Source organism: Elephas maximus, chromosome 3 (assembly GCF_024166365.1).
Source record: "Elephas maximus indicus isolate mEleMax1 chromosome 3, mEleMax1 primary haplotype, whole genome shotgun sequence".
NCBI lineage: Eukaryota > Metazoa > Chordata > Mammalia > Proboscidea > Elephantidae > Elephas > Elephas maximus.
In genome coordinates this window covers 165,069,871-165,094,521 of record NC_064821.1, presented here as the reverse complement: position 1 = coordinate 165,094,521, position 24,651 = coordinate 165,069,871, and the positions used below count along the sequence as shown (strand labels likewise).

General features: G+C 44.3%; 1 protein-coding gene across 2 annotated transcripts in view; it reads right to left on the bottom strand.

Moving 5' to 3' along the window:
- Positions 1-326: 326 nt before the first annotated feature.
- NGF (nerve growth factor) overlaps positions 327-24,651 on the bottom strand; it is a 71,832-nt gene continuing 47,507 nt past the window's right edge. For both annotated transcript variants that reach the window (XM_049880004.1, XM_049880003.1), the window contains exons 2-3: positions 13,837-13,960; positions 327-1,073 (exon numbers count right to left, since the gene is read on the bottom strand). In XM_049880004.1, coding sequence (XP_049735961.1) covers positions 333-1,061 — 729 coding nt within the window. In that variant the 5' untranslated portion in view covers positions 1,062-1,073; positions 13,837-13,960 and the 3' untranslated portion in view covers positions 327-332. The remainder of the gene's footprint in view (positions 1,074-13,836; positions 13,961-24,651) is intronic.

Sequence of the window (24,651 nt, the reverse complement as noted above, 5' to 3'; positions counted from 1 at the left end):
CTAATATCTGAAACCAGTTTGCCTTCCCTGAAGTTGCAGTGGGGGTAGGGTAAGGGTTCCAAGTGAGCCTTAGAGGGACTCTAAGCTGAGTGAGGGGATCTCGCTGTGGACAACTCACCTTGCCGATTCCCAAGACCTACTGAAGATCCTATTGAGAAAAATGACTGGAGTGCAGGATGCTTCCAAAAATTTAATAAATAATGATTTTTTTAAAACTGTATAAACTATAAATTACCATGCAGTCTTTATAATTTAAAATAATTTACAGGTTGAGGTAGGGAGGGGCCCAGGAGAGTGGGGGGGGCATCAGGGGAGGGGGTGGGTAGTGCAGGTCAGGCTCTTCTCCCAGTCTTCCTGCTGATCACACACACACAGGCCGTGTTGATCCGGATAAACCGCCAGGCCGTCTGCCTGTCATCCAAGGTCAGCGCCCTGGTGAAGGAGTAATTTGGGGCACAATAGGAGTTCCAGTGCTTCGAGTCAATGCCCCTGCACCCATTGTCTACAGGATTGGGGTTCTGGCACTTGGTCTCAAAAAAGTACTGTTTGTACACAACATTGTTAATGATGACTTCTTTCAATACCATCACCTCCTTGCCTTTGATGTCCGTGGCGGTGGTCTTATCGCCAACCCACATGCTGACACTGTCACACACGGAGAACTCCCCCCTGTGGAAAATGGGGTGGGATGATTCGGATCGTTTGCTCCTGTGAGTCCTGTTGAAAGGGGCAGCACCACCAGCCTCAAAGTCCAGGTCCTGAGCCTCTATGGTGACAGGTGGGGGCTGGGTGCTAAACAGCACTCGGGGTGAACGTAGCCGCCGCTTTTTAAAGAGTTTGGGGTCCACGGTGATGTTGCAGGTCTGCCCGGCCACCCTTGCAGCTATCACCCCAGCTGGGGTGCTGTGGGCTCTGCGGAGGGCTGTATCAAGGGAATGTTGAAGTTTAGTCCAGTGGGCTTGGGGGATGGCGTGTCCTGCTGGGACATTGCTCTCTGCCTGTGGTTCTGCCTGTATGCCGATCAAAAACGCTGTAATCAGAGTGTAGAACAACATGGACATTACGCTATGCACCTGGAATGAAACAGAAATGAGGGTTATGACACAGAGTGCTGAGCGTCATCAAAAGTCACTGTTTCTTGGGATGTAGACCCCACATTCTCATAAAAAGACCAGACTTAATGGTTTGACTGAGACTAGAAGGACCCTGGCAGTCGTGGTCCCCAAACCTTCTGTTGGCCCAGGACAGGAACCATTCCTGAAGCCAACACGTCAGACATGGATTAGACCGGACAATGGGCTGGAGAGAGATGCTGATGAGCTACTTGCATCAGGTGGACACTTGAGACTATGCTGGCATCTCCTGTCTGGAGGGAGATGGGAGGGTAGAGGGGGTTAGAAGCTGGCAAAATGGACACGAAAAGAGAGACTGGATGGAGGGAGCGGGCTGTCTCATTGGGAGGGAGAGTAATTGCGAGTATGTAGTAAGGTGTATCTAAGTTTTTGTGTGAGAGACTGCCTTGATTTGTAAACTTCCACGTAAAGCACAATAAAAATTATTAAAAAAAAAAAAAAAAAGGAAAGGGAAGCAAGCAGAGAGTGGGGACTTCATACCACCAAGGAATCAGCACCAGGAGCAGAGCGCGTCCTTTAGACATGGGGTCCCTGTGCCTGAGAAGCTCCTCGACCAGGGGAAGACTGAGGAGAAGGACCTTCCTCCAGAGCCGACAGAGAAAGAAAGCCTTCCCCTGGAGCCAGTGCCCTGAATTTGGACTTGTAACTTACTAGGCTGTGAGAAAATAAATTTCTCTTTGTTAAAGCCATTCACTCGTGGTACTTTTGTTATGGCAGCACTAAATGACTAAGATAGGATCCATCTACAAGCAAAGGGACACCAAGAATTGGCAGCAGACACAAGAAAGCTAGGAAAGAGATCCACAGAAGGAGTAAATTCAGCCAAGACCTTCATTTGGACATCTAGATTTCAGAACTGTGAGAAAATAAATATTTGTCCTATAAAGCCAAAAAAAAAAAAAAAAAGAAAGAAAGAAAGTCACTGTTTCCAAGCCCCTCAGAGTCGTTCTCCCAAGAGGCTCATGAAGAGGTAGTCTGGTCATCTCTGGGCAGGGTGACCCTAGAATGTATCATTCAAACTGGGACACATTTGAGAATGAAAGGAGATGCTAGCAATAATTACCCTGGGACAACCAGCGTAACCTAGGGCTGACTCACTCAGACAACCTGGGGTGTGTGGTTACCCCACCTATGGAGTGGCCTTTTCCGGTAGGGACAGATACCCCTGACGTTCTGCTCAGTAGCTTGGTATGAAGTTGGGGGCGTCACTTACACAATCACCTGTGTTCTGACTGCCAGCTTGTGGCAGCAGTGGACAGGGTGGTATGCGTGCTTGTGGGTGTCCTGGGAGGCAGGTGGGAGGAGTTTGATAGCTCTCTCCAGAACCAATGTCTCAGAGGTGTTGGGGTCTCTTGTCCTACTCAATGGATTTGATTCCAAAGGCATTGGGAAAGGCTGCTGGGGACACATCTCAAAGCCTCAGTACTGAGTAGTACCTCTTCAGACAGAAGCACTGGATTAGCTCTAAGATCTGGTGCCTCTGGACGCTTGTCGTGAAGCTACAAAGCATCATATTCGGAAAAAAAAAAAAAAAAATCTGTGGCTCTGGGACTACCTCAGAGAGTTCATCTATTCGGCTATCACCTGTCACATATAAACGTGCTACTGCTCATGGTCCTATCTGTGTGATGTTTTTAAACTTTTCAAATGTGTTTCCTTCTAATTTCTCATTAGTCTGTGAGTTAGGTTAGGATTTGTCATCTGTCTTTCATGTATAAGGAAACTGATCCACAGAAAATCAATTGACGGGCTTAAAGTCACAAATAAAGACTGGACCGGAAATAGAATCCAAAGCTGACTAGCCTACCTTTCTGGCCATCTTTCCTTCCTCTGTTTCTGTTTCATTCTTAAACAGGTCTTTTCTTTTTAGTATTTGGTGTTATGTGGAACTGTCTATCACTTACAGGCAGTGCAAACCCCTCTTTGCATCTGCTCAGCAGGGCTCCAGAATACATTATAGTCTCTCACCAGGGACCATTCACAGGGCAAGGAAAGGTGGAATTAACTCTGCCCCGGAAGTTTCTTCATTCGCTCCTCCTGGTGAGCTCATATTCACACCTGTAGACATATATCAAATTCACCTCCTCTGTGAAGCTTTCCCAGACCTTCCTGGTAGGCTTAGAGGCACCCCCTATGTCTTAGTCATCTAGTGCTGCTGTAACAGAAATACCACAAGTAGATGGCTTTGACAAACAGAAGTTTATTCTCTCACAGTCCAGGAAGCTAGAAGTCCAAATTCAGGGTGTTAGCTCCAGGGGAAGGCTTTCTCTGTCGGCTCTGGAGGAAGGTCCTTGTTATCAACCTTCCCCTGGACTAGGAGCTTCTCTGCACAGGAATCCCAGGTTCAAAGGATGTGCTCTGCTCCTGGCGCTGCTTTCTTGGTAGTGCTGCTTTCTTGGTGGTACGAGGTCTCCCCGTCTCTCTGCTCGCTTCTCTCTTTTATATGTCAAAAGAGATTAATTTAAGACACAATCCAATCTTGTAGATCTCATCAATATAACTGCCACTAATCCATCTCATTAACGTCATAGTGAAGGATTTACAATACGTAGGAAATCACATCAGATGACAAAATGGTGGCCCATCACACAGTACTGGGAATCATGGCCTAGCCAAGCTAACGCACACTTTTGGGGAACACAATTCAATCCCTAACACCCTATAAAGGGTGTTCTCCAAACTTCCAATTCTGTCTCTTCCCCCATCTCTCCTCTGAACTCCCAGAGGTCATTCTACTACCTATCAACTTTCCAGCCTGGCTCAGATAGCACCTACTCCTTGAGGCCTTCTCAGAGCACCCCCAACAAAAATGATCTCTTTCAAGTCTGGACTTCAGCAATATGCATGTGTGTGTTTCTCTCCTACTGAATCGGTATAATAAAAAGAACAAAAGAAGTCTGCACTGGATCTGGGATTAGAAAATCTTGTTAAGATTCCTAGCTCAGCTACTTGTTAGCAGGGGGAAGCCACTTAATCCCTCTGAGCCTTAGTTTCCTCATTGATAAGAGGAGGACAATTGACCTGATTTCACAGGGCTATTGTTAGGATTAAATGGGTGCTCAAGAAATCTGTGTTAATTTTGAGTCATTTCAATGTCCTCAGGGTCAAAGACTTACCCATATTTTTATGCAAATAGCATGCACCTTCTGTGTTTGTTTGATGGCCTTGCCCTCCAAACTCCCTGAGGTATTTTCATAAGCACACTGTGCTGAATTTTTTTTACAGCAACATGTGGAAGAAGATCAGCATGGCAGGGCTTGTGAGGGTGCCTTGTAAGGGCAGGGTGCGGTTGGCAAACAAAAGCAGAAGGCGCATGTTATCTGTGTAAAAATATTGTAGTCTCCTTTACTTGTATTGCTGGTTATTCACTATCTGAGTGCCTCTCATCCATGCTTTCTCATAGCACACGGTTTTATGTCTATCAGACATTTTTCAAAGCATTGTAATTAACTGAGTCTGTTTCCTCCCCTGGGTATAAGGTCCTGGAGGTCAGTTTTGTCTTATCCACCTGTGTGTCCAGTTATACTGTCCCTCAGCACACACCTCTCTTGTCTTCGATGGGGTTTGTGCATAATCCTATTACCTCTTACGGTGTTGTGGCTAATCATTTACGTGTTGTCATGGATTGAATTGTGTCCCCCCCCAAAATATCTGTCAACTTGGCTAGGTCATGATTCCCAGTATAGTGCGATTGTCCACTCACTTTGTCATCTGATGTGATTTTCCTATGTGTTGTAAATCCTATTTCTATGATGTTAATGAGATGGGATTAGCGGCAGTTATGTAGCCTTAATCTACAAAATTAATCTACCATTTAAATCAATCTCTTAAGAGATATAAAAGAGAAAGCAAGCAAAGAGACAGGGGGGCCTCATACCACCAAGACACAAGAGCCACGAGAATAGCACATCCTTTGAACTCCGGGAACCTGCGCTGAGAAGCTCCTCGACCAGGGGAAGACTGAGGACAAGGACCTTCCTCCAGGGTCGACAGACAGAAAAAGCCTTCCCCTGGAGCTGATGCCCTGAATTTGGACTTGGAGCCTCTTAGACTGTGAGAGAATAAATTTCGCTTTGTTAAAGCCATCCACTTGTGGTATTTCTGTTATAGCTGCACCAGATAACTAAGACACATGTCTATCTCCCTGAGAACTTTTAGAGGCTGTGTCATTTGCATTTTAATATGCTGGGGCCCATGTGTAGTGCCTGGCATGTAGGAGGTCTTCAAACACTGTTAGTAGAATGAATGAGAGTGAATGGTGGGAGGCCAGAAAAGCTCACCATCTGACTTCTTCCACCACAGTGCATTCTTTCATTTTGACTTGTGCATATGGCCACATGCAGCTTTTCTGATCTATTTTAAAATGATGCATAACTCTCAATAATATACTTTTATTCAGCCAAAAATAGCTCTTTGGTGAGATACCAAGAAGGAAACTACCAAGTTCTTTTCTCTTTGGTTACTTGGAAAAATGTTTTCTTTGCTCCAATTCTTCTGTGTCTCGTACAGTGTCAGCTGGCCATGCAGAGAAGGCGATGGCATGTCTATGCCTTTGGCCACCATCAGTTCTACTGGCTAATGGTTGTGCAGATTAAGGGTCAACTCCAGCTGACAGCTAGTTCAAGCCCTTTGCTTTTGCTCCTTCCCTTTGCTTTTGCTCCTTCTCTGTTTCATTTCTTTCTTTTTCTCAGTACTATGATATCTCTGTCAGAGAGTAAGTCAAGAAAAAACAAAACTAAAATTCATCCTTTTTGTCCACATGAGTAACACTTGTTCGAATTTGGATAGGGAGATGTGAAAGAACACTGACTAAAATCTAAGGTTTCGATGGAAATAAGGTCCCCATTAACGAACTTCTCCTAAGGAGTCAACTGAAATTTCTGTGCAGTTGATGACCCTACCTGGATCTCTAGCCCGCCTGCTCTTTTATAAGCCAGTTCTGAATCACTAGCCCCTTGATGGGCAATTCTCCATGAATATTAGCATTTTAAATGTAAGACATCCAAACAAAAACATTCATACTCATAATCCTCATTATGATCATCTCCCTTTTTTCTTCCTCTTTATCCAACATCAAACCTGAACGGAACCCATTGTCATCGAGTCGACTCTGACTCATAGTGATCCTATAGGACAGAGTACAACTGCCCCATACAGTTTCCAAGGAGCGCCTCGTGGATTTGAACTGCTGACCTTTTGGTTAGCAGCTGTAGCCCTTAACCACTGTGCCACCAAGGTTTCTGTTATCCAACAACAGCAGCCCCATTTTGGACCACTTGATGATTTACAAAGTAGTTTGACAGCTACTATCTCTTTTGATCATCTTTCTAAACCTGCTTCTCTGCATTTTCCTTTTTTCTGTTAATGGGACCATTATTCCTTCATTCACCAGCTCCAAACCTGAAATCATAACTAGACTCTGCACTTTCCTCTATGCCCTTCCTCTAGTCATCCAGTCAGCCCTCTTGGGTCTGCTATGGTAGCAACTCTTTAAACTGCTTTCCATCCTCATCTCCTCACCCATAGTTCAGGTCACGGGGACAATCGGCCAACAAGTGTCCTAACCCTTCACCTCTCTTCCAATGCTTACTATCCTTGGCCACTTCATTTAACTTCTTATAGCTTGGGCCTGATCACATCATGGATCAGTGATGGATCCAGTGGGGAGCGCACTGTATGATGAATCAATAAGGAATCCTCACTCCTCTATGCCCCTCACATATTTTGCATCCCAGGCAAATAGAGTTCCTTACAGGTCTGTGCTTCCCCACCATTGCCCTTCATTCAGACTCTTCTGTACCAGGCATGCTCTCAGGCCCCTCTCTGTGCCTTTCTGCTCTCCACCCCTACTGGCTGAAATCCTTCCTGCTGTCTTTTGACACCAACTTAAAGGCCACCTCCACTGGGGTGCTTTATCTAACTCTAATGGGATAAATTCTCTCCCTTTTCCACATCTTAAAGCATTTCCTTTGTGCACTCTTAAAGGCAGTGGTGTTCTCCTCTTAGCCTTCCTCCTTGTTGTTGTTGTTGTCAGGTGCTGTCGAGTCGGTTCCAACTCATAGCAACCCTATGCACAACAGAACACTGCCTGGTCCTGCACCACCCCCACAATCCTTGTTATGCTTCAGCCCATTGTTGCAGCCACTGTGTCAATCCATCTCATTGAGGGTCTTCCTCTTTTTTGCTGACCCTCTACTTTACCAAGCATGATGTTCTTCTCCAGGGACTAATCCCCCCTGATAACATGTCCAAAGTATGAGAGATGTACTCTGGCCACACTTGTTTCCTAGGAGCATTCTGGTTGTACTTCTTTTGGCAGTCCATGGTACATTCAGTATTCTTCCCCAACAGCACAATTCAAAGGCGGCAATTCTTCTTAGGTCTTCTGTATTCACTGTCTAACTTTTGCATGCATATGAGGTGACTGAAAACACCATGGCTTGGGTCAGGTGTACCTTAGTCCTCAAGGTGACATCTTTGCTTTTCAGCCGATTTGCCCAATGCAGTGTGTCTTTTGATTTCTTGGCTGCTGCTTCCATGAGCATTGATTGTGGATCCAAGTAAAATGAAATCCTTGACAACTTCAATCTTTTCTCCGTTTGTCATGATGTTGCTTATTGGTTCAGTTGTGAGGATTTTTGTTTTCTTTATGTTGAGGTGTAATCCATACTGAAGGCTGTGGTATTTGATCTTCACTAGTAAGTGCTTCAAGTCCTCTTCATTTTCAGCAAGCAAAGTTGTGACATCTGCTTAATTTTCTTCCTCATATAGTCCAGCTTCTCTGATTATTTGCTCAGCATACAGATTGAATATGTATGATGAAAGGATACAACCCTGACGCACACCTTTCTTGGTCCATGTTCAGATTCCTTAAGAGCACAATTAAGTGTTCCAGAATTTCCATTTTCTGCACTGTTATCCATAATTTGTTATGATCCACACATTCGAATGCCTGAAAAAACAAAAAACCAAACCCATTGCTGTCAAGTCGATTCCGACTCATAGCAACCCTATAGGACAGAATAGAACTGCCCCATAGGGTTTCCAAGGAGTGCCTGGTGGATTCAAACTGCCCAGTTTTTGGTAAACAGCCATAGCTCTTAACCACTATGCCACCAGAGTTTCCAATGCCTTAGCATAGTCAATAAAACATAGGTAAACATCTTTCTGGTATTCTCTGCTTTCAGTCAGGATCTATCTGACATCAGCAATGATAACCCTCGTTCCATGTCCTCTTCTAAATCTGGCTTGAATTTCTGGCAGTTCCCTGTCAATATACTGCTGTAACCACTTTTGAGTGATCTTCAGCAAAATTTTGTTTGCATGTGATATTAATGATATTGTTCAGTAATGTCTTCATTCGGTTAGATCATCTTTCTTGGGAATAGGCATAAATATGGATCTCTTCCAATTGGTTGGTCAGGTAGCTGTCTTCCAAATTTCTTGGCATAGATGAGTGAGCACTTCCAGCACTGCATCTGTATGTTGAAACATTGCAATTGATATTCCGTCAATTCCTGGAGCTGTGTTTTTTGCCAATGTCTTCAGTGCAGCTTGGACTTCTTCCTTCAGTACCATGGATTCCTAATCACATGAACCTCCTGACATGGTTGAACATGGATCAGTTATTTTTGGTATAGTGACTATGTGTATTCCTTCCATCTTCTTTTGATGCTTCCTGTGTCATTTAGTATCCTCCCCGTAGAATCCTTCAGTATTGCAACTTGAGGCTTGAGTTTTTTCTTCAGTTCTTTTAGCTTTAGAAATGATGCATGTGTTCTTCCCTTTTGGTTTCTTATCTCCAGGTCTTTGCACATGTCATCATAATACTTGGCCTTCTCGAGCCGCCTTTGAAATCTTCTGTTCAGGTCTTGACTTCATCATTTCTTCCTTTCACTTTAGCTACTTGACATTCAAGAGCAAGTTTCAGAGTCTCTTCTGATATCCATTTAGGCCTTTTCTTTCTCTCCTGTGTTTCAATGACCTCTTGCTTTCTTCATGAATGATGCCCTGATGTCATTCTACAACTTGTCTGCTCTTCAGTCATTAGTGTTCAATGCGTCTTATCTGCTCTGGAGATGGTCTCTAAATTCAGATGGGATATACTCAAGGTCATATTTTTGCTCTCGTGGGCTTGTTCTAATTTTCTTCAGTTTCAACTTGAACTGGCACATGAGCAATTGATGGTCTGATCTGCAGTCAGCCCCTGACCTTGTTCTTACTGATATTGAGCTTTTCCATTGTCTCTTTCTACAAATGTAGTTGATTTGATTCCTGTGTATTTCATCTGGCAAGGCCCATGTATATAGTCACCATTTATGTTGGTGAAAAAAGGTATTTGCAATGAAGAAGTCATTGGTCTTGCCTAGAAGAACTAGATAGTGCCCAGCTACCACCAAAGATTGCCCTGACAGGGAACACAACAGAGAGTCCCTGACCGAGCAGGAGAAAAGTGGGGTGCACAACTCAAATTCTAGCAAAAAGACCAGACTTAATGGCCTGACTGAGACTGGAGGGATGCCAGAAGACATGGCCCCTGGACTCTCTGTTAGCCCAAAACTAAAGCCATTCCCAAAATCAACTCTTCAGGAAAGATTAGACTGAAGTATAAAATATAAAATGATACTCGTGAAGAGTATGCTTTTTAGCATGAGACTAAATGGGTAGCTCCTGTCTGGAGGCAAGATGAGGAGGCAGAAAAGGACAGGAACTGGTTGAATGGACACGGTACATGTGGGGTGCAAAGGAGGAGTGTGTTGTCACATTATAGGGACAGCAATTAGCACCACACAACAATGTGTGTATAAATTTCTGTATGAGAAACTAACTTGAGCAGTAAACTTTTACTTAAACACACACACACACACACACACACACAAATTGTTAGCCTTGCAAAATTCAATCATGCGATCTCCAGCATAGTTTATATCACCAGGCAAGGCCATCTTTTCCAACTACCGATCCTTCTTCGTTTCCACCTTTTGTATTCCAATCACCAGTAATTATCAGTGCATCCTGATTACATGTTCAATCAATTTCAGACTGAAGAAGTTGGTAAAAAATCTTCAATTTCTTCATCTTTGGCCTTAGTGGTTGGTGCATAAATTTGAATAACAGTCGTATTAACTGGTCTTCCTTGTAGGCGTACAGATATCATCCTATCACTGGCAGCGTTGTACTTCAGGATAGATTTTGAAATGTTCTTTTTCACGATGAATGAAACGCCATTCCTCCTCAAGTTGTCATTCCTGGCATAGTAGACCATGTGACTGTCCAATTCAAAATGACCAATACCAGTCCATTTCAGCTCACTAATGCCTAGGATATCGATGTTTAGCCTTCTTCCCGGAAGGTAAATGTCCCAAGGTCATGTTTGTGGCCTCTCCATTACCTAGTACTCCCAGACTAGTTCCACCTCCAAGGATCATTGAGTCTGTAGGTAAGTCTCCTTCCTTCTCCGATCTTTAATTTCTCCACCTCAACAATGATGTTCAAAGGTATCTTCCAACTCTGACACTGATTGTAAACAGTTATACAGTTTTCTACTCTGCTTAGCACTCTGCTGGTTCTACTTAATTGGCTCCACAGAGTGCTTAAAACTGAATGTTACTTCTCAATTCACAGTAACACGCGGTGCCTAGTTACACTTAATCACAATGGAGATTTGCATCATCCACAGATGGTTTAATTAAGATTTGAAAATGTCACAAATAATCTCTCATTTGAGTTTTAGGCTAAAAGGTATGTCTTAAAAAATAATGCTTGATTTACTCATCTTTAAAAAATTGTCTAAATATGTCACCCTTTAAAAAAAAATCATCAGTACTTAAAAAAGGAAGAAAGAAAGAAAAATGAATATTTTCTATTCCAGTGATCTAATGCACAAAATACCACTTAGAAAAGAACATTCCCTCCATGGTTAAAGAGAACCATGATAGGAGTTGCACTTATTTTTAAGAACTTTTGAAGCTTTTCTCCGGAACAGACGACAATCCTCTCTGTGGCTTCACTAACTAGAGTTTTGCAGCTGAATAATAAGCTGGGGAAGATGCAATTAGGAGCGCACATAAAGGAGCAAACGTGTTCTGTTTAATGGGCAAATGTTCTTTCTTTGTCCTGTTCCTACCTGGAATGGGAGCTAAATGGCTGTGAGTTGGGGGGTCAGTTGGGATGCCTTTAAATTCAGGTGCTGATGAACTGCTCCGCCCTCTTGCCCTTCCCTGGGCCTGTGGTACATTCTGTGAATTTCTAGCAGTTCACATACTCCAATAACAAGAGAAATTTCTGCACCAGGCGAATGATCTCCACACAGATTCTGGCCTCACCTGAATAGATGATGAAGCTGCCAGACAGAACTAAGCAAACCACCCCCACTGTCTGCCAAAAAAAAAAAAAGAAAACATTGCCATGGAGTTGATTCCGACTCATGGCAATTCCGTGGCGCAGAGTAGAACTGCTCCATAGCGTTTTCAAGGCTGTGACCTTTCAGAAGCAGATCTCCAGGCCTGTCTTCCGAGGTGCCACTGGGTGAGTTCCAACTGCCAACCTATTGGTTATGAGCTAAGCAACTACCCGTCTGTGCCACTCAGGAGCCCAGAGTTAAGCAAAAAAAAAAAAAGAGTTAAGCAAGTGGCCCAAATATTTACTTGTGGCTAGGAGGGCTGATGTACAGGGAGGCTTGGCAGTGGTGCCTGTTGAGGTCCATGGCAGAAAGGAGTAAGATAAGCCCTGCCTTAGAGAGAGAGGTGCCAAGATCTGTTAGTGATTCTCAGGCTACAGACTGGATCAGTGAACCAGGGTCACTAGCTGTTGGCAAGAGAGGAAATTCTTGTGGCTGAGGAAATCCAGCTTCCGCCTCCTCCTCAATCTCCCTCCCTACATTCTGAGAGTGGGTCAAGGGTCATTTTTTTGTTTTACACTTGGCCTCTGCTCTAAAAGTAAACTGCCCACTGTCTTCACCCTAAAGGCTCGGACACACTTAGTTCTTGGAGCCTGCGTGGAACGTGAACGTGAGAGGAATTCTCTGCCCCTCCACTGCCCAGGGCAGTATCTCGGAGGCAGCCTGCACTGCAGCAGAGAAAAGTACTGACAGGATAAAACCTAGCGCCTCTGCTAGTATCTCCCAGACAGGGTTGACGGGGAGGAAACATGGACTGGAAGGGAAGTCAGAGATTACCAAGCCCAGAGGTTCTCAAACCTGTGAACATCACAATCACCCAGGCTTCTCACACCATAGAAAGCTGGGCCCCACCCCAAAAGTTTCAGATTCCAAAGGTTGGGGGTGGAGCCTGAGAGTCTGAATTTCTAACAAGTTTCCAGGTGATGCTGATGCTGCTGGACTGGGGACCACACTTTGAGAACTACTCATTTACTCCAATCCTTTAACATAGAGGACAGAAATGAGCCTCAGGGAGGCTATGTGACCTGGGGTTCTGCAGCTACCGATAGAGGCAGTCAGTGTGGGGGTGCCTGGCCTGTTGCTCGGCCTGGGTGCCTTTTTTGGAGGGGGGGAGCCTGAGGTCTCACATATGCTGTAATTGATAGGTCCTAGGGAGTGTTTGACACCCTGGGTGGCATAAACGATAAATGCTCAGCTGCTAACCAAAACGTTGGCAGTTCAAGTCTACCCAGAGGTGCCTCGGAAGAAAAGCCTGGTGATCTACTTCTGAAAAAATTAGCCTTTGAAAACTCTGTGGAGCACAGTTCTACTCTCAGACACATGGGGTCACTGTGAGTCAAAATTGACTCCATAGCAAGCGGTGGGGATGTGTTTGCTTAAACCCCGATATTTAAGTGAAATTTCTGTTCAATGGATAGTCAGTTTGACCTTCCTGATGCCACAAATCCAGATACCTGGGAACATTTGCACATTTAATTGCTTTTATATCTGGTTTATCAGTTCTCTGAGTATCATGCAGACTTGATCCAAAAGTACTTAAAATGCTCATGATAGAAATATGCAACCAGGAAGCACCAGCAGGTGCAGGCACCTGTGAATTTCTTGATCTTCTCTGGGACAGCTGTGCTGGCTGCATGAATGGGAACAGAACCTACTAGTTTGAATTCTTAGAAGCACATCTTAAAATGAATGAGGTGAGATTATAATTATTATTATCTTTTATTGGGCATAATTGTTTCATTAACCATCACAATAACCCTGGGAGATAGGTATTATTGCCATTTTACAGATGAGGAAACAGAGGCTTAGTAAGATTAAGTAATCTGATCACAGTCACATACCTGGCAAAACTAAAACTCAAAGCCAGGCCTGCCTGTCCCCTGTGTTAGGGCTTCCCCCCCACCCCCCCACTCTGCTGGCTAAGGGGATGGAGAGTAGTTAGGGAGCTTCTGTCTCACAAGGTCGCCTGCTCAGACAATCAGAGGGGTGTGTGGAGGCTCTGACAAAGGCCATCTATTCAAGGGCCTGCATTCTGTTACTGTAGGGGTGGGGCAGCTTAGATTCTTCACGTGTCCTTGGAAGGTGTGGGGCCAGCCTGAGAGCAAGGCCATTCCCCTCCCAAACTGGCTTAGAGGCTACATTTGCTGGGGTTGCTATGAGCCACTTCAAGCCCAGTGATCAGCAGTTGGATCAGACCCCCCCTCCTCAGCCTGGGGCTTATTCCCAGCTGTCACTTGAGGTCCCTGCTCCTGGCAGCTCCAGGGCGAGGAACCCTCATGAGGCAGTTGCCCCTCAGGTGCTTACCTCCGTGTGGCCAGGACAGAAAGCTGCTCCCGTGGAAAAGCCTTTATTAGGCCCAGACACTGAGCTGAGCTTGGGTCCAGCATGCCATCCAGCCCCCGGGACTGCACGACCACGGGCCAGGACTCTGTGGGGGAAAGAGCTGGCATTAGATGGGCATGCCACCACATTCCAGTAGATGGATACCCATGCTCTAAGTAGGAGGGGAGGGATGTGCCAACAGGGCAACCCCTCTTCCCTTAGTTCTGGGATTTTACCAGCATCAAGGCCCAGGAAGGAGTTAGGAATCAGTTATCAAAATTACCAGGGATCTGGCCTTTCATACCAAAATGGGGTTGGGTAAAGTGTTGCCGGGAGAGGGTACTTGCTTTTCACTCTTGTGCCAAAGCTTCTTGGTTTATGCCTAGACACAATGCATGTCTAACCTTACACCCAGTATAGGTGCTTTCAGATCAACACCAGAGTCCTGTTACAGCAGACTCCTAATCCAGCATCAAAATGGAAATTATTCTAATTACGCCTGGGCAGATGTAGACCCAACTCTGAACCAGCATAACTAAAATAAATTATCAGGGTGGGGGGGGTGGGGGAAGTCCAGACAACTCAGAACAAGTTGATGCTTTGGTAAAAATACAGATGAGCAACGGCAAATAAGACAACTTTACCACTTGTTGGAGCTTTTACAGAACTGGGACATGGATCTCAGAGAACCATGCTGAAGGTCAAATTTTAGGAGCTGGAAGCTATGGAAATGATACAATGAGAAAACAATTTCATTCGATTTTAGTTTGCAATTTCCAGATGTGTTGGACAGTTTCTATTCTCCCCTCAGTGCCCTCAACCCCATCTGATACATGTAGGTGGTTTATTCATTCATTCAACAAATATTTCCTGAACATGTACTATGTGCCAAACAACTGTTCTAGGTTCTAGGGACACAGCAGTCAATAAGGCAGGACAAGGTCCCAGCTCTCAAGGAGTGTATAGTCTTGTATGAACAAGATGTCTTCAGATTCTTTACGCGCCATGAAGGATATGCAGGATATGGCGATAGAGGGCTACTGCAGGGCAAAGTAATGGACCACTGTTGACAGGGTACTCAGGGAAGAGTTCTTCAAGGAAGTTGCCTTCAAGTTGGGATCGGAGAGAGAGAGAGAGGGAGTGGTCCAGGCAGAAGAAAGAGCAAGCTCAAAGGTCCTGAGGTGGGAATAAATGAAAGTCACTGAGCATATAGGAAAGAGATCTATGAAATGAGTTGGAGTGGTAGAAGGGAGCCAAGTCTGCAGGGCCGTTAAGGAGCTAAGGTTTTATCTTAAGGGCAATAGGAAGAGTATGGAGGGATTTAAGGAGGAGAATGCCATCTTTTTTTTTTTTTTTTTATGAATGAATGTATAATTACATCTATTGTAGAGCTTTTGGTAGGGTGGGATAGGTTCCTCTGTCCCCCCAAATAGTTCTAGAATGGCATCTTTAACCTCCCTGTCTGTATTCTCCTTCCAACTCCAACAACCCCTAGCTCTATCATGTCTGTTTTTGGTGTGGGTCCGGACCACTGATGTTCTCTCAACCTCTTCCCATCTTGTGCTACTGGAAGCAAGTGTCAGTGAAGCCACCATGGCCCCCAAGCCTCATCCACAAAGAAGAGCTAGAGAACAGAGGAGATAGGGAGGGTCTCTGGAGTGATTTTCAAGCTATTAGAAATAGTGAAAATAAGGACTGGTATGTTTCCATTTCTCTTCCTTCCCCACCCTGCTCAAAATATCCTTTTGCCTCAGAAAATACGAGAAAAAATTTCCAATGCAATTGAAACTTACTCAAATACCCTAAAAAAAAAAGTTAGATCATGGGGAAAAGAACACTATTTTCTTGCTCTCCTGGGCTTGGATTTAGCACTGGAGAGGGAGGATACCATGTCCCCAGGGTAAGATGTGGGCATTATGGAGCCTGGTCCCAACACTCATGGGAAACAGTATCTGATCTAATCCTCAAGCCCTTCATCTGTGCGTGTGGCCAAAACTGACAGACTGCCAGATTGGAAGCAACAGACCTGAATCCTGATCCAATTCACCCTGGAACTTGAGTAACTCACTTGACATCTATAAGCATCCCTGAGCTTCCTTCCTCCACGGGACGAGGAGCTGGCATAGATGATAGCTTAGGCGCCTTGTAGCTGTCAACATCTGTATTCTGTGAGAGTTAATGTTTTCCAAGCCGCATCCCTACTGAGTGCTTAAGTAATGTTTTCCCCTACCCAAACACTGGAATTAATTTATTTGACTCATTAAAAACTTAAACTTGTAGACCCTACCCCAGCCACTATGTTAGGTGCTAAGGACACAAAAAAGAATAAGGCACAATACTTAACTTCCAAGAGCAAATGATGTAGAGGTGAGGAAAGACAAGCAAGTGAACAAGTATTTAAAGGGCAATGTGATAAGTACAATGTATATTTGATATGATATAGAAGAATAGTGGAGGGAGGAGTTAGTTTTACCTGGACTGACTAGCCAGAGAAGTAAGTTCACAGAGGAGGCAGCATCTGAGTGGCGTTCTTGAGGATGAATAAGTGTTCATCATGTGAAGGGAAGAAAAGGTATGACAGACTCACAGAGTTCAAGGACTGGCCAGAAGGCCAACATGGCTTAGTAAGCTTAGTATGGGGACACGTGGAGGGGGGTAAGAGGAGTATGCGATGGGCCTTACACATCCCAAACCAAAACCATTGCAGTCAAGTCGATTCCAACTCATAGTGACCCTATTACTGTATTACATCGGGTAAAAATGAGTTTGCAGAGCTCACTACTGCGGACTTCTGCCTTGAATAAAACTTTGTATGTGACATAAAAGCCTCCATTTTTAATCTATGGGACAACCAGGGAAGTAAAAGTAACTCTTTCTAGAAACATTTTGGATATTTCACTACAGGTCATGAGGGTTTCCAATCTAGAAGACTAGAAGGTCTGAATCAAAAATTTCACAACTCTTAGGTAGAACTGTCTTATTAGGAGATAGATGCTAGACCAACCACAGAGATTCCCTGGTCCTGGGGTATAGGTCAAGAGGCTGTCCTAAATATCTCCAACCTTTGTCCCAAGCCACGTTGGTGCATGTCAGAGTTTCCTGCCAATTTCACCTGGACGCCTGATTGCTATATTTGAGACCCTGTCTAGCATCTTCTGTGACTTTGGCCTTCTCTTGTTCAATTTTGGTATTGATAGTTGCTGTCGCTGTTGCTAGGTGTCGTCGAGTCAATTTTCGACTCATAGTGACAGAGTAGGACAGTCTCATAGGGTTTTCTTGGCCATAATCTTTACAGAACAGGTCGCCAGGTCTTTCTCCTGTGGAGCTGCTGGGTGGGTTTGAACCTCTAGCCTTTTGGTTAGCAGCCAAACAACCGTTGTGCCACCAGGGCTCCTTGATAGTTGCTAGTGAAGAGCAATTCCCTGTCAGGAATAAGTAAACACAAGGATTTCCATAGATATTGTTATTATTTTTATTCTCATGCTCGTAAAGGTTGGGGCTCTAAAATTAAATCCTATTTAAATATTATCAACTTTTAATGCAAAGATATTAGGGAAAAACCACATAAATGCATATCTACTTCTAAAATTCTGTTCTCATGGGGTAATCACTTAAGCAGAAATCAGACGGCTCTTGAACTTTTGATGAATGCATGAAAATAAATTCCAGTTATCTCAGGGCCATGTTCTATCCCTTCTTAATATTGCAGTCTAGTGGCCTCCTCTAGACCCTGACAACCCTGGCCTGCCCTGGATCTCATGCTTTAACCAAAAAAAAACCTGTTGCCATCGAGTCGCTTCCAACTCATAGCGACCGTATCAGACAGAGTAGTAGAACTGCCCTGTAGGGTTTCCAAGGAGTGCCTGGTGGATTGGAACTGCTGACCTTATGGTTAGCAGCTGTAGCTCTTAACCACTATACCACCAGGGTTTCCTCACACTTTAAATCATCAGCAATAACTCGGAATTTGTTAGAAATGCGAATTCTTGGACGCCACCAAAAAAAGACCTATTAAATCAGAAACTCTGGGGGTAAAACCCAGCAAACTGTATTTTAACAAGCCCTGCAGATGATTCTAGTGCACACTCAAGTTTGAGAACCATTGCTTTAAAGGGTTTCACTCCGGCCCTCCTCCAGCTGCAACCTCCCCATGGGGTAACAGACCAATGGGGCAGAGAAAGTGCCAAACCAGAGCCAGAGCTCCTTCTGCCTTCCACACCATACTCTCAAGACTCAGGACCCCAGAACCCCCTACTCAACCAATGCAAAGCCTGCTTGCAGGGCACTTCCTGAGTTCCACCCTCCCAGGAGTAGCAGTAATGCTGTGTGCACACCTAGGGTGGCCAAGGGGCGACTTTTGTCAGGAGAAGCGTTTGCATAGAGTTTGCAGTGCAGGCTTGGGTGTCTCCACCCACGGGCAAGAGGCCTCTTGTGGTGTAGGCCAGAAGAGAAAAGGTGGCGCCTCCGTTACTCCTGCCTGGACCCTACTAATGTCAGGGGCAGGCCTGTGGTCCGGTGCTACAGAACCAAAACACTCTCTTTGGATGTAAAGATGAACTTGTTCTTTTCTCGAAGACATTCAGTGCAGAGACTCAGTAAGCACTTAAGGGAAACCAGGTGTGCCTGACTTTGTAAAATCAATGTGACCCTGAACATCTCCGAAACTGGCTTTCGAAAAATCAAACCATATCTTAAGCTCCCCAGATAGATGACTCTCTGAGGGATTCCTATAAGAAATTCTTATGAATAATATCTCTAATTTATCTATTGTGCAAAAATCTATTTCATCTCTAATTTGTGGTTTTCAATGAGATACAACTGACAACCTAACAGTGTTGACAGTTAACATCTGAGTCAAGTACATTGGAGGGCTTTATATTCTCCAGGAGTTGCGGACATCCTGATGGAAAATCTTTTTTCAGTAAGGATGATTTTCATAAGGACTTGAGTGACCCCGGCTGGATATTAGGATGGGTATAGATTCTCTTTGCAAACCTGGTTTCCTCACTGTGTTCTCTGGACTCCATAGAAGAGAGAAGCCCTGATTCCTAGGCCAGCAAGTTTGTCTCTGGGGTGGATGGGAGACAGCAAGCTAGAGCTAGGGGTTCTTTCGAAGACCCCCTGAAGTTAAGCCTATTGTATGATTCTCTCTGTAGATGGTTGCCTTAATGCCTCCTTTGTCATCTTAAGGTCTCAATGATTTTTTTGTCCATTCCATCCAAGAAGCTTCTTCACATGGAATATTGTCCAAGACCCATTCAATACACAGTTCAAGGAAACTATCAGAGCCTCTGCAGCTTGTTTATCCGGGAGCGATGGGCACCCGCTGCAGCTATTGCTGCCTGCTTACTCTGACAATCAGCATTCGCCTGTGTTCTCCACACTAGACCTTTGTGGAAGATTCTATCTACCTCCCTGGCTCCCGCTTTCTACTGGAAAAAAAGAAAAGTTCTCCACAGCTGTGGCTCTCAACTTTGGTCACACATTGAAATTCCCCAGGAGGCTTTAAAACATCCTGATACCTGTGTCCCACCTCAGAGACTCTGATTTAATTGGTCTGGGGTTCAGCCTGGGCATCGGGCTCCCTAGGTGATCCCAGCGTAAAGGCAGAGCTGAAAACCACTGCTCTACAGGATGATGGGAAGCCTGGCATTGCCTTTGATGAGCTAGCAATTAAGATAAATTATCTGGAAAAAACTACGTGTCAGATAATATAAAGTGTGGGTGTAGTCACAGCATAAATAATAAGAAGGCATCAGAATATAGCTTGCAGACTCTCTGGGAGATGTCCTTGTCTCCCACCCCACTCCCGCAATAGCCTAGATATAACTGACATGTGTGAATTGGGAAGTTTTCTTTTACCCCTTGCATGCTACTTAAACTGTTCTTTGGTGTTTAGTTACAGTTAGTTTATTATTAGTAATAATAAGTACTAAGAACTTGTTGTTGCAAGTATAACAATAATAGTTGGTGTCGTCGCTGTGATTTTCATTGCTGTAACTGGTCCCCCTTATTCCCTCCCCTTTCTGGTAGTTCTCATTCTGAGCCTGTACACACAAAGGGAAATGGAATTTGGAGTCTTTTCCTCTGCAAGTCTGTTTACTAAGTTTTAGCCTAATCAGAAGTTTTCTAATATGGTATATGACCTTGAGGTTTGCTGAGTAAGAGCTCTTTCTTTGGGGGAAAAAAAAATTCAATTTGGGCCGTTTTTGAGATGATTCGATGTGTTTTAACTATTTAGTGGTTTTGGCACATCCAATAGGAAAATAGCGCATCTGGCACCAAGGACTTAGGAAGGCATTAAAGTTGAGAAAAACTGCTGCTCTTTCCGACTGAAGATTTCACTGTGGACAATTCTGGAGTGCCTTGTCACATTTCTGTAGAAGAGAAATGGTTCTATGACTCCTTAGGAGGTGCTGGGGGAATTATGAAACCCTTTGTAGCATTTCCCCCAGAGACTCAGACAGCTTAAGGAAGAAGCCATTGTAGTTGGCTGACCTTGAGCTTCAGAATCAAAGAGCATTTGCTCTGAATATGAGTGGCTTTCTATTGTGTGGGGCTGGACATGATCTGCATGGAATTTACCTGGCTGGGTTTATGGCCTGTGTCTTAGCCAACACCACAGAGAGGTTTCATAGAGTGGGTAATTACAAGGACATTAATGTGGTAGAAGATAAAACATCTAAACACACAGTCACCTTCTATTACAGAGTTGATGGCAGTATATTTTTGGAAGAATGTACGGCTGAGATAGCAGTGCGTGTAGTATAGCCCATCAGCATGGTAATACGAATGATATATCTATAATTTACATTTGAGTGCCAAAAGCAATGCAATAGTTTTTCAAACTTTTCTACGACCCTAAGAAAACACATCCTTGGTTCCAACTGGCTGATGCTTAAACCACAAGAAAAAGATCCATTTCAGCTACACTTTTGGCCTTTCCCTGGTCTGTTCTTCCCACACTTAGGGCTAAGGGAACACTCAGGTTGGTTGAAAGTCAAAGTTTATATTCAACAATACCTGCGCCTACCGAGGTCTTCAGCCCATGGTGGACCTCTGATGACCACCTGGGATGAAACACACGAATGAAAACAAAATGTCGCCAGTGAATGTGAACTGGGATCCAAGCCCTTTATTCTATTTGCTTTATAGAATTAAATGTCCTCAGCTCTTTTTGAGCTAGCCTTTTCCTCTCAGTGTGTGGTATGTTTCCCATGCAATAGGTCAAGAAGTGTTACAATGCATAAGTCTATAATGCAATTCAGATGTAACTTCAGAAATTAAGAGACGCTAAGGATCCACGGGCCTAAGACAGACCAGGAAAAATCCTGGCTTAACAGACACACAGAGGTCTAGGGCTTTAAACAAGGCAGGCAGCACATCCTTCAATTAAAGAGGGATAAGGGATGAGCCATGGGGCTTGAATGTAAGGATTCCAGTAAAATACCACCCTTACTCTGGAAAGCGTCCATGAGAAGAGGCCATTTCTGTTCGAGCAGCTGGACTTCAGCTCCACTGCAAGTATGGCTGCACCTCAACCACCCTGCATCCAAGAAAACATGGATCACAAGGAGCCAGCACCAAACACATCACAGGGGAGAAACCAGGTCCTGGGACATGTGAGACACCTTCCCACTCCACACCACTCTGAGTGACAGCTGCCACCGAGTCCTTACTTCCCTCGCTTTTCTGTGCTGACATTTCCTGGCTTGTCTGCTGACTTCACACCCAGAAAATCTGACTCAAGGCATGAAAGAGATAGCTCAGCCCAGCTTTGCCCAGGCTTGTAGCAAGCACATGCAAATCCTAGGTAACCTGAGGCTAGGATAAGGGCTGGAAATGAAGAATTGATTTCCATGTGTATGTTTGTCACGGGGCTTTGTGCTGTTTTAGCTGCTTCCCGTGTATCACATTAACTATTCCAGCCCCACACAGGCTCCCACCACGTAGTAACACATACGCCTGATGGGGAATGTCATGGGGCGGTTAACTATAATGAAGAGCTATTTCACAGGCATTTTTTAGCTTAGCAGTTTCGCTAACTCTTTCGTTATCACAGGAGGAAAGGTCAGGGCAGATGAAAACCTGCTGTCCCTTCTAAAAGTCACTTGATTCTCATTTAATTATATTTCAGAACATTCCCAATCTTCTAGTGTTTCTCCTTTTAGGTTTCCTTTGAGCATGACATCATAAACAAAAGAAAAACTGTGCACCAGAGGAATTCACACCCGAGCTAACAAGAGGCCCACAGAGTGCATCTGTCTCCAGGGACTCAGAACACTGTGGGTAATTAGAATTTTCAAAGATGAGGGCACACACAGTTTTCCCCACTCAGTCCCCCCTCACCCCCCCCCCCACACACACACAAGGAACAAGCCAGCCAACCATCCTGTTGCTTCTAAACAGGTACAGTTTGGGTACTTAAGGTTCAGAGAAATATAAATTTATTTATTTTAGAACTGCAGTTGTTATTTTACATAATACTGTTAGAGCTGTAAAGATCCATTGGTAGCTCTGCAGTCAGCTGCTTCACTTGACAGGTGGGCCAACTGAGGACTGGGCTGGGTGCATCCCAGTTTCACCAATTGCCAGCTGTGTGACCTTTAGTGAGCAACTTAACCTCTCTGTACCTCAGTACCTCTTCTCTAAAACTGGAATAATTATACCTTCCAAATGGGGTTATTGAGAAGACTAAATAAAATAAGCATTTAGCACAGTGCCTGGTACTTAATTGGTGTCAAACGAATATTAGCTTTTCTTTTTAAGGCTGCTAAAAAAAAAATTTTTTTTTTTAACCAAAGGTCAGGAGTTCGAATCCACCAGTTGCCCTATGGGGCAGTTCTGCTCTGTCTTACAGGGTTGCTATGAGTCAGAATGAACTCAATGAGCAAGGAGTTTTATTAATGTCACTACAGACACTTGGACAAAATCAGGCCCTAGTTACTGGCACAGCCGAGCGCAGAAGAGAAAGTGGATGCTTCCTGTCCATGGCATGCCCCGTCTGACTATCTCTGGTTGGAAAAAATCATTGCTTTTTGTCCCCAACCTCGGTTGGAATAGCTGGCCATGCACACGCTCAGTGGCACTGTCTGAGCAACTGTGTAATGCTCAGTCTGCAGCTGTGGGGCTATTATCTCACTTATGTGCCAACAAAGATGCTGAGTAATGCACTTAAACATTTGTTTTTGAAACGATTCATTTTCTTCAGCCATGTTGGAGTCATAGAGAGGAAGCTGCTCCCACTGTTGCTGTGGCTTGGCTGAGCGCAGTGAGCTTCAACCTTCACTAAAACAGGCCAGCCACTGTAGAGTTAATTGCCTCTTTGCTTAGGGTCATGGCTGCCTTAGAGGGGAAGGGGATCACAAGGAGACTACAATGTGAAGGGTATCTTCATGGTCACATTTATGCTCAGTTATCTTGGGATCTGGGACAAATTCAGGCATCTGCTAGATTGTTAACTTCTTGAGGTTTTAGGCATATTTCTATCCACAGGGCTGTCCCAGAGTACCACTTAAGGAATGTTTACTGAACAAAACTGAAAACTCTTCACACCGCTGCGTCAGATTATTCAACCAAGGTAAATCATTATTTAACATCATACTGGAAAACAGCAAATGGTCCCCATTTACATTTCTGGGTAACTGGTTGAGGTTCCTTTCCACTTGGGCGATATGTGTTTTATTCAATAAAGAGTGCCATTTTGGTGAGCTGACAGGTGCATAGCTTATGAGCTAAGGATCTTAGCTCTCAGCAGAACCTCACTCTGCCTTCATTACCAGTACTAAAAAGTGTACACAGGTGTTGTGCTAAACAAACTCCTTATTTCCAGCTTGCTTATTTTTCTTGTCCAGAATTCCCTTGAAGAACGCTATGCTCCAACCCAGCCACTGGTAATGCTGTGTAATTCACAGGATGGCAATCACCTCATTGTTTAGTTACAATCCTGAAAAGCTGGAAAAAAAAAAAAAAAAGCACAGCGCACAGTGCACAGCACACACACACAGAATGAGTGTGGAGCCTGCGCCATGATAATGAAAACCATTTGTTAGCATTTCATCCTTTCTTTATGAATCAGCCAAGTCCCTGGCACCAGGCCTCAGTCTGTGAAGAGAGCTGCACCTCAAAGGCCTTCCAGGGTCTCATTTTGCCATGTCCAGTCTAAAAAGCATCATCCTTTGTCCCAAAGAAGGAGGTGCATGACTGACTGCTCAGCACCCTACAGGCCATAGCCACCAGGCCAGGCTCCAGCTCTCAGCTTCTGCCCCAGCAACTTATCCATCCTGTGTGAATGCACAATTACCTCAGAGATTTCTAAGCTCTGCCTAAACCAGAGTTTGGCTTAGCTGGTATGAAGTCTCTCCTCTTTGCTGTCTCTCTGCATTGTGTTCACCCACCGGTGTCCTTCTGGAAAAGACTTCCCGCCCCTGCTTGCTTTTTTAACTGTTTCTATTCTCCTTAGGTCCAATTCTCACATTCCTTGAATAACATATATTCAACCTTTTTGAGAATGAAAAGTAAAAATAAAATTAAAAAAATAAAACAAATAAAAAAAAAACAACTCCACAAACAAAACCCAGAAGTATAACCGGTAAAATCGTGTGTATCTGCCTATGCATGTTTGTTTTACCTGGGTTGTCCCCAAGAAAGGAATCATCTTGAAAGGCATGTGTTGGATTCCAGGCAGAGATCAGGACCAAATCATCTGTGCACTTGTGTTCATTAAGTCCTACTACCCTCCTCCTCTCTGCTCACTGTTCAAATCTATCAAGGCATTTAAACAAGTGGAGTCTCTTA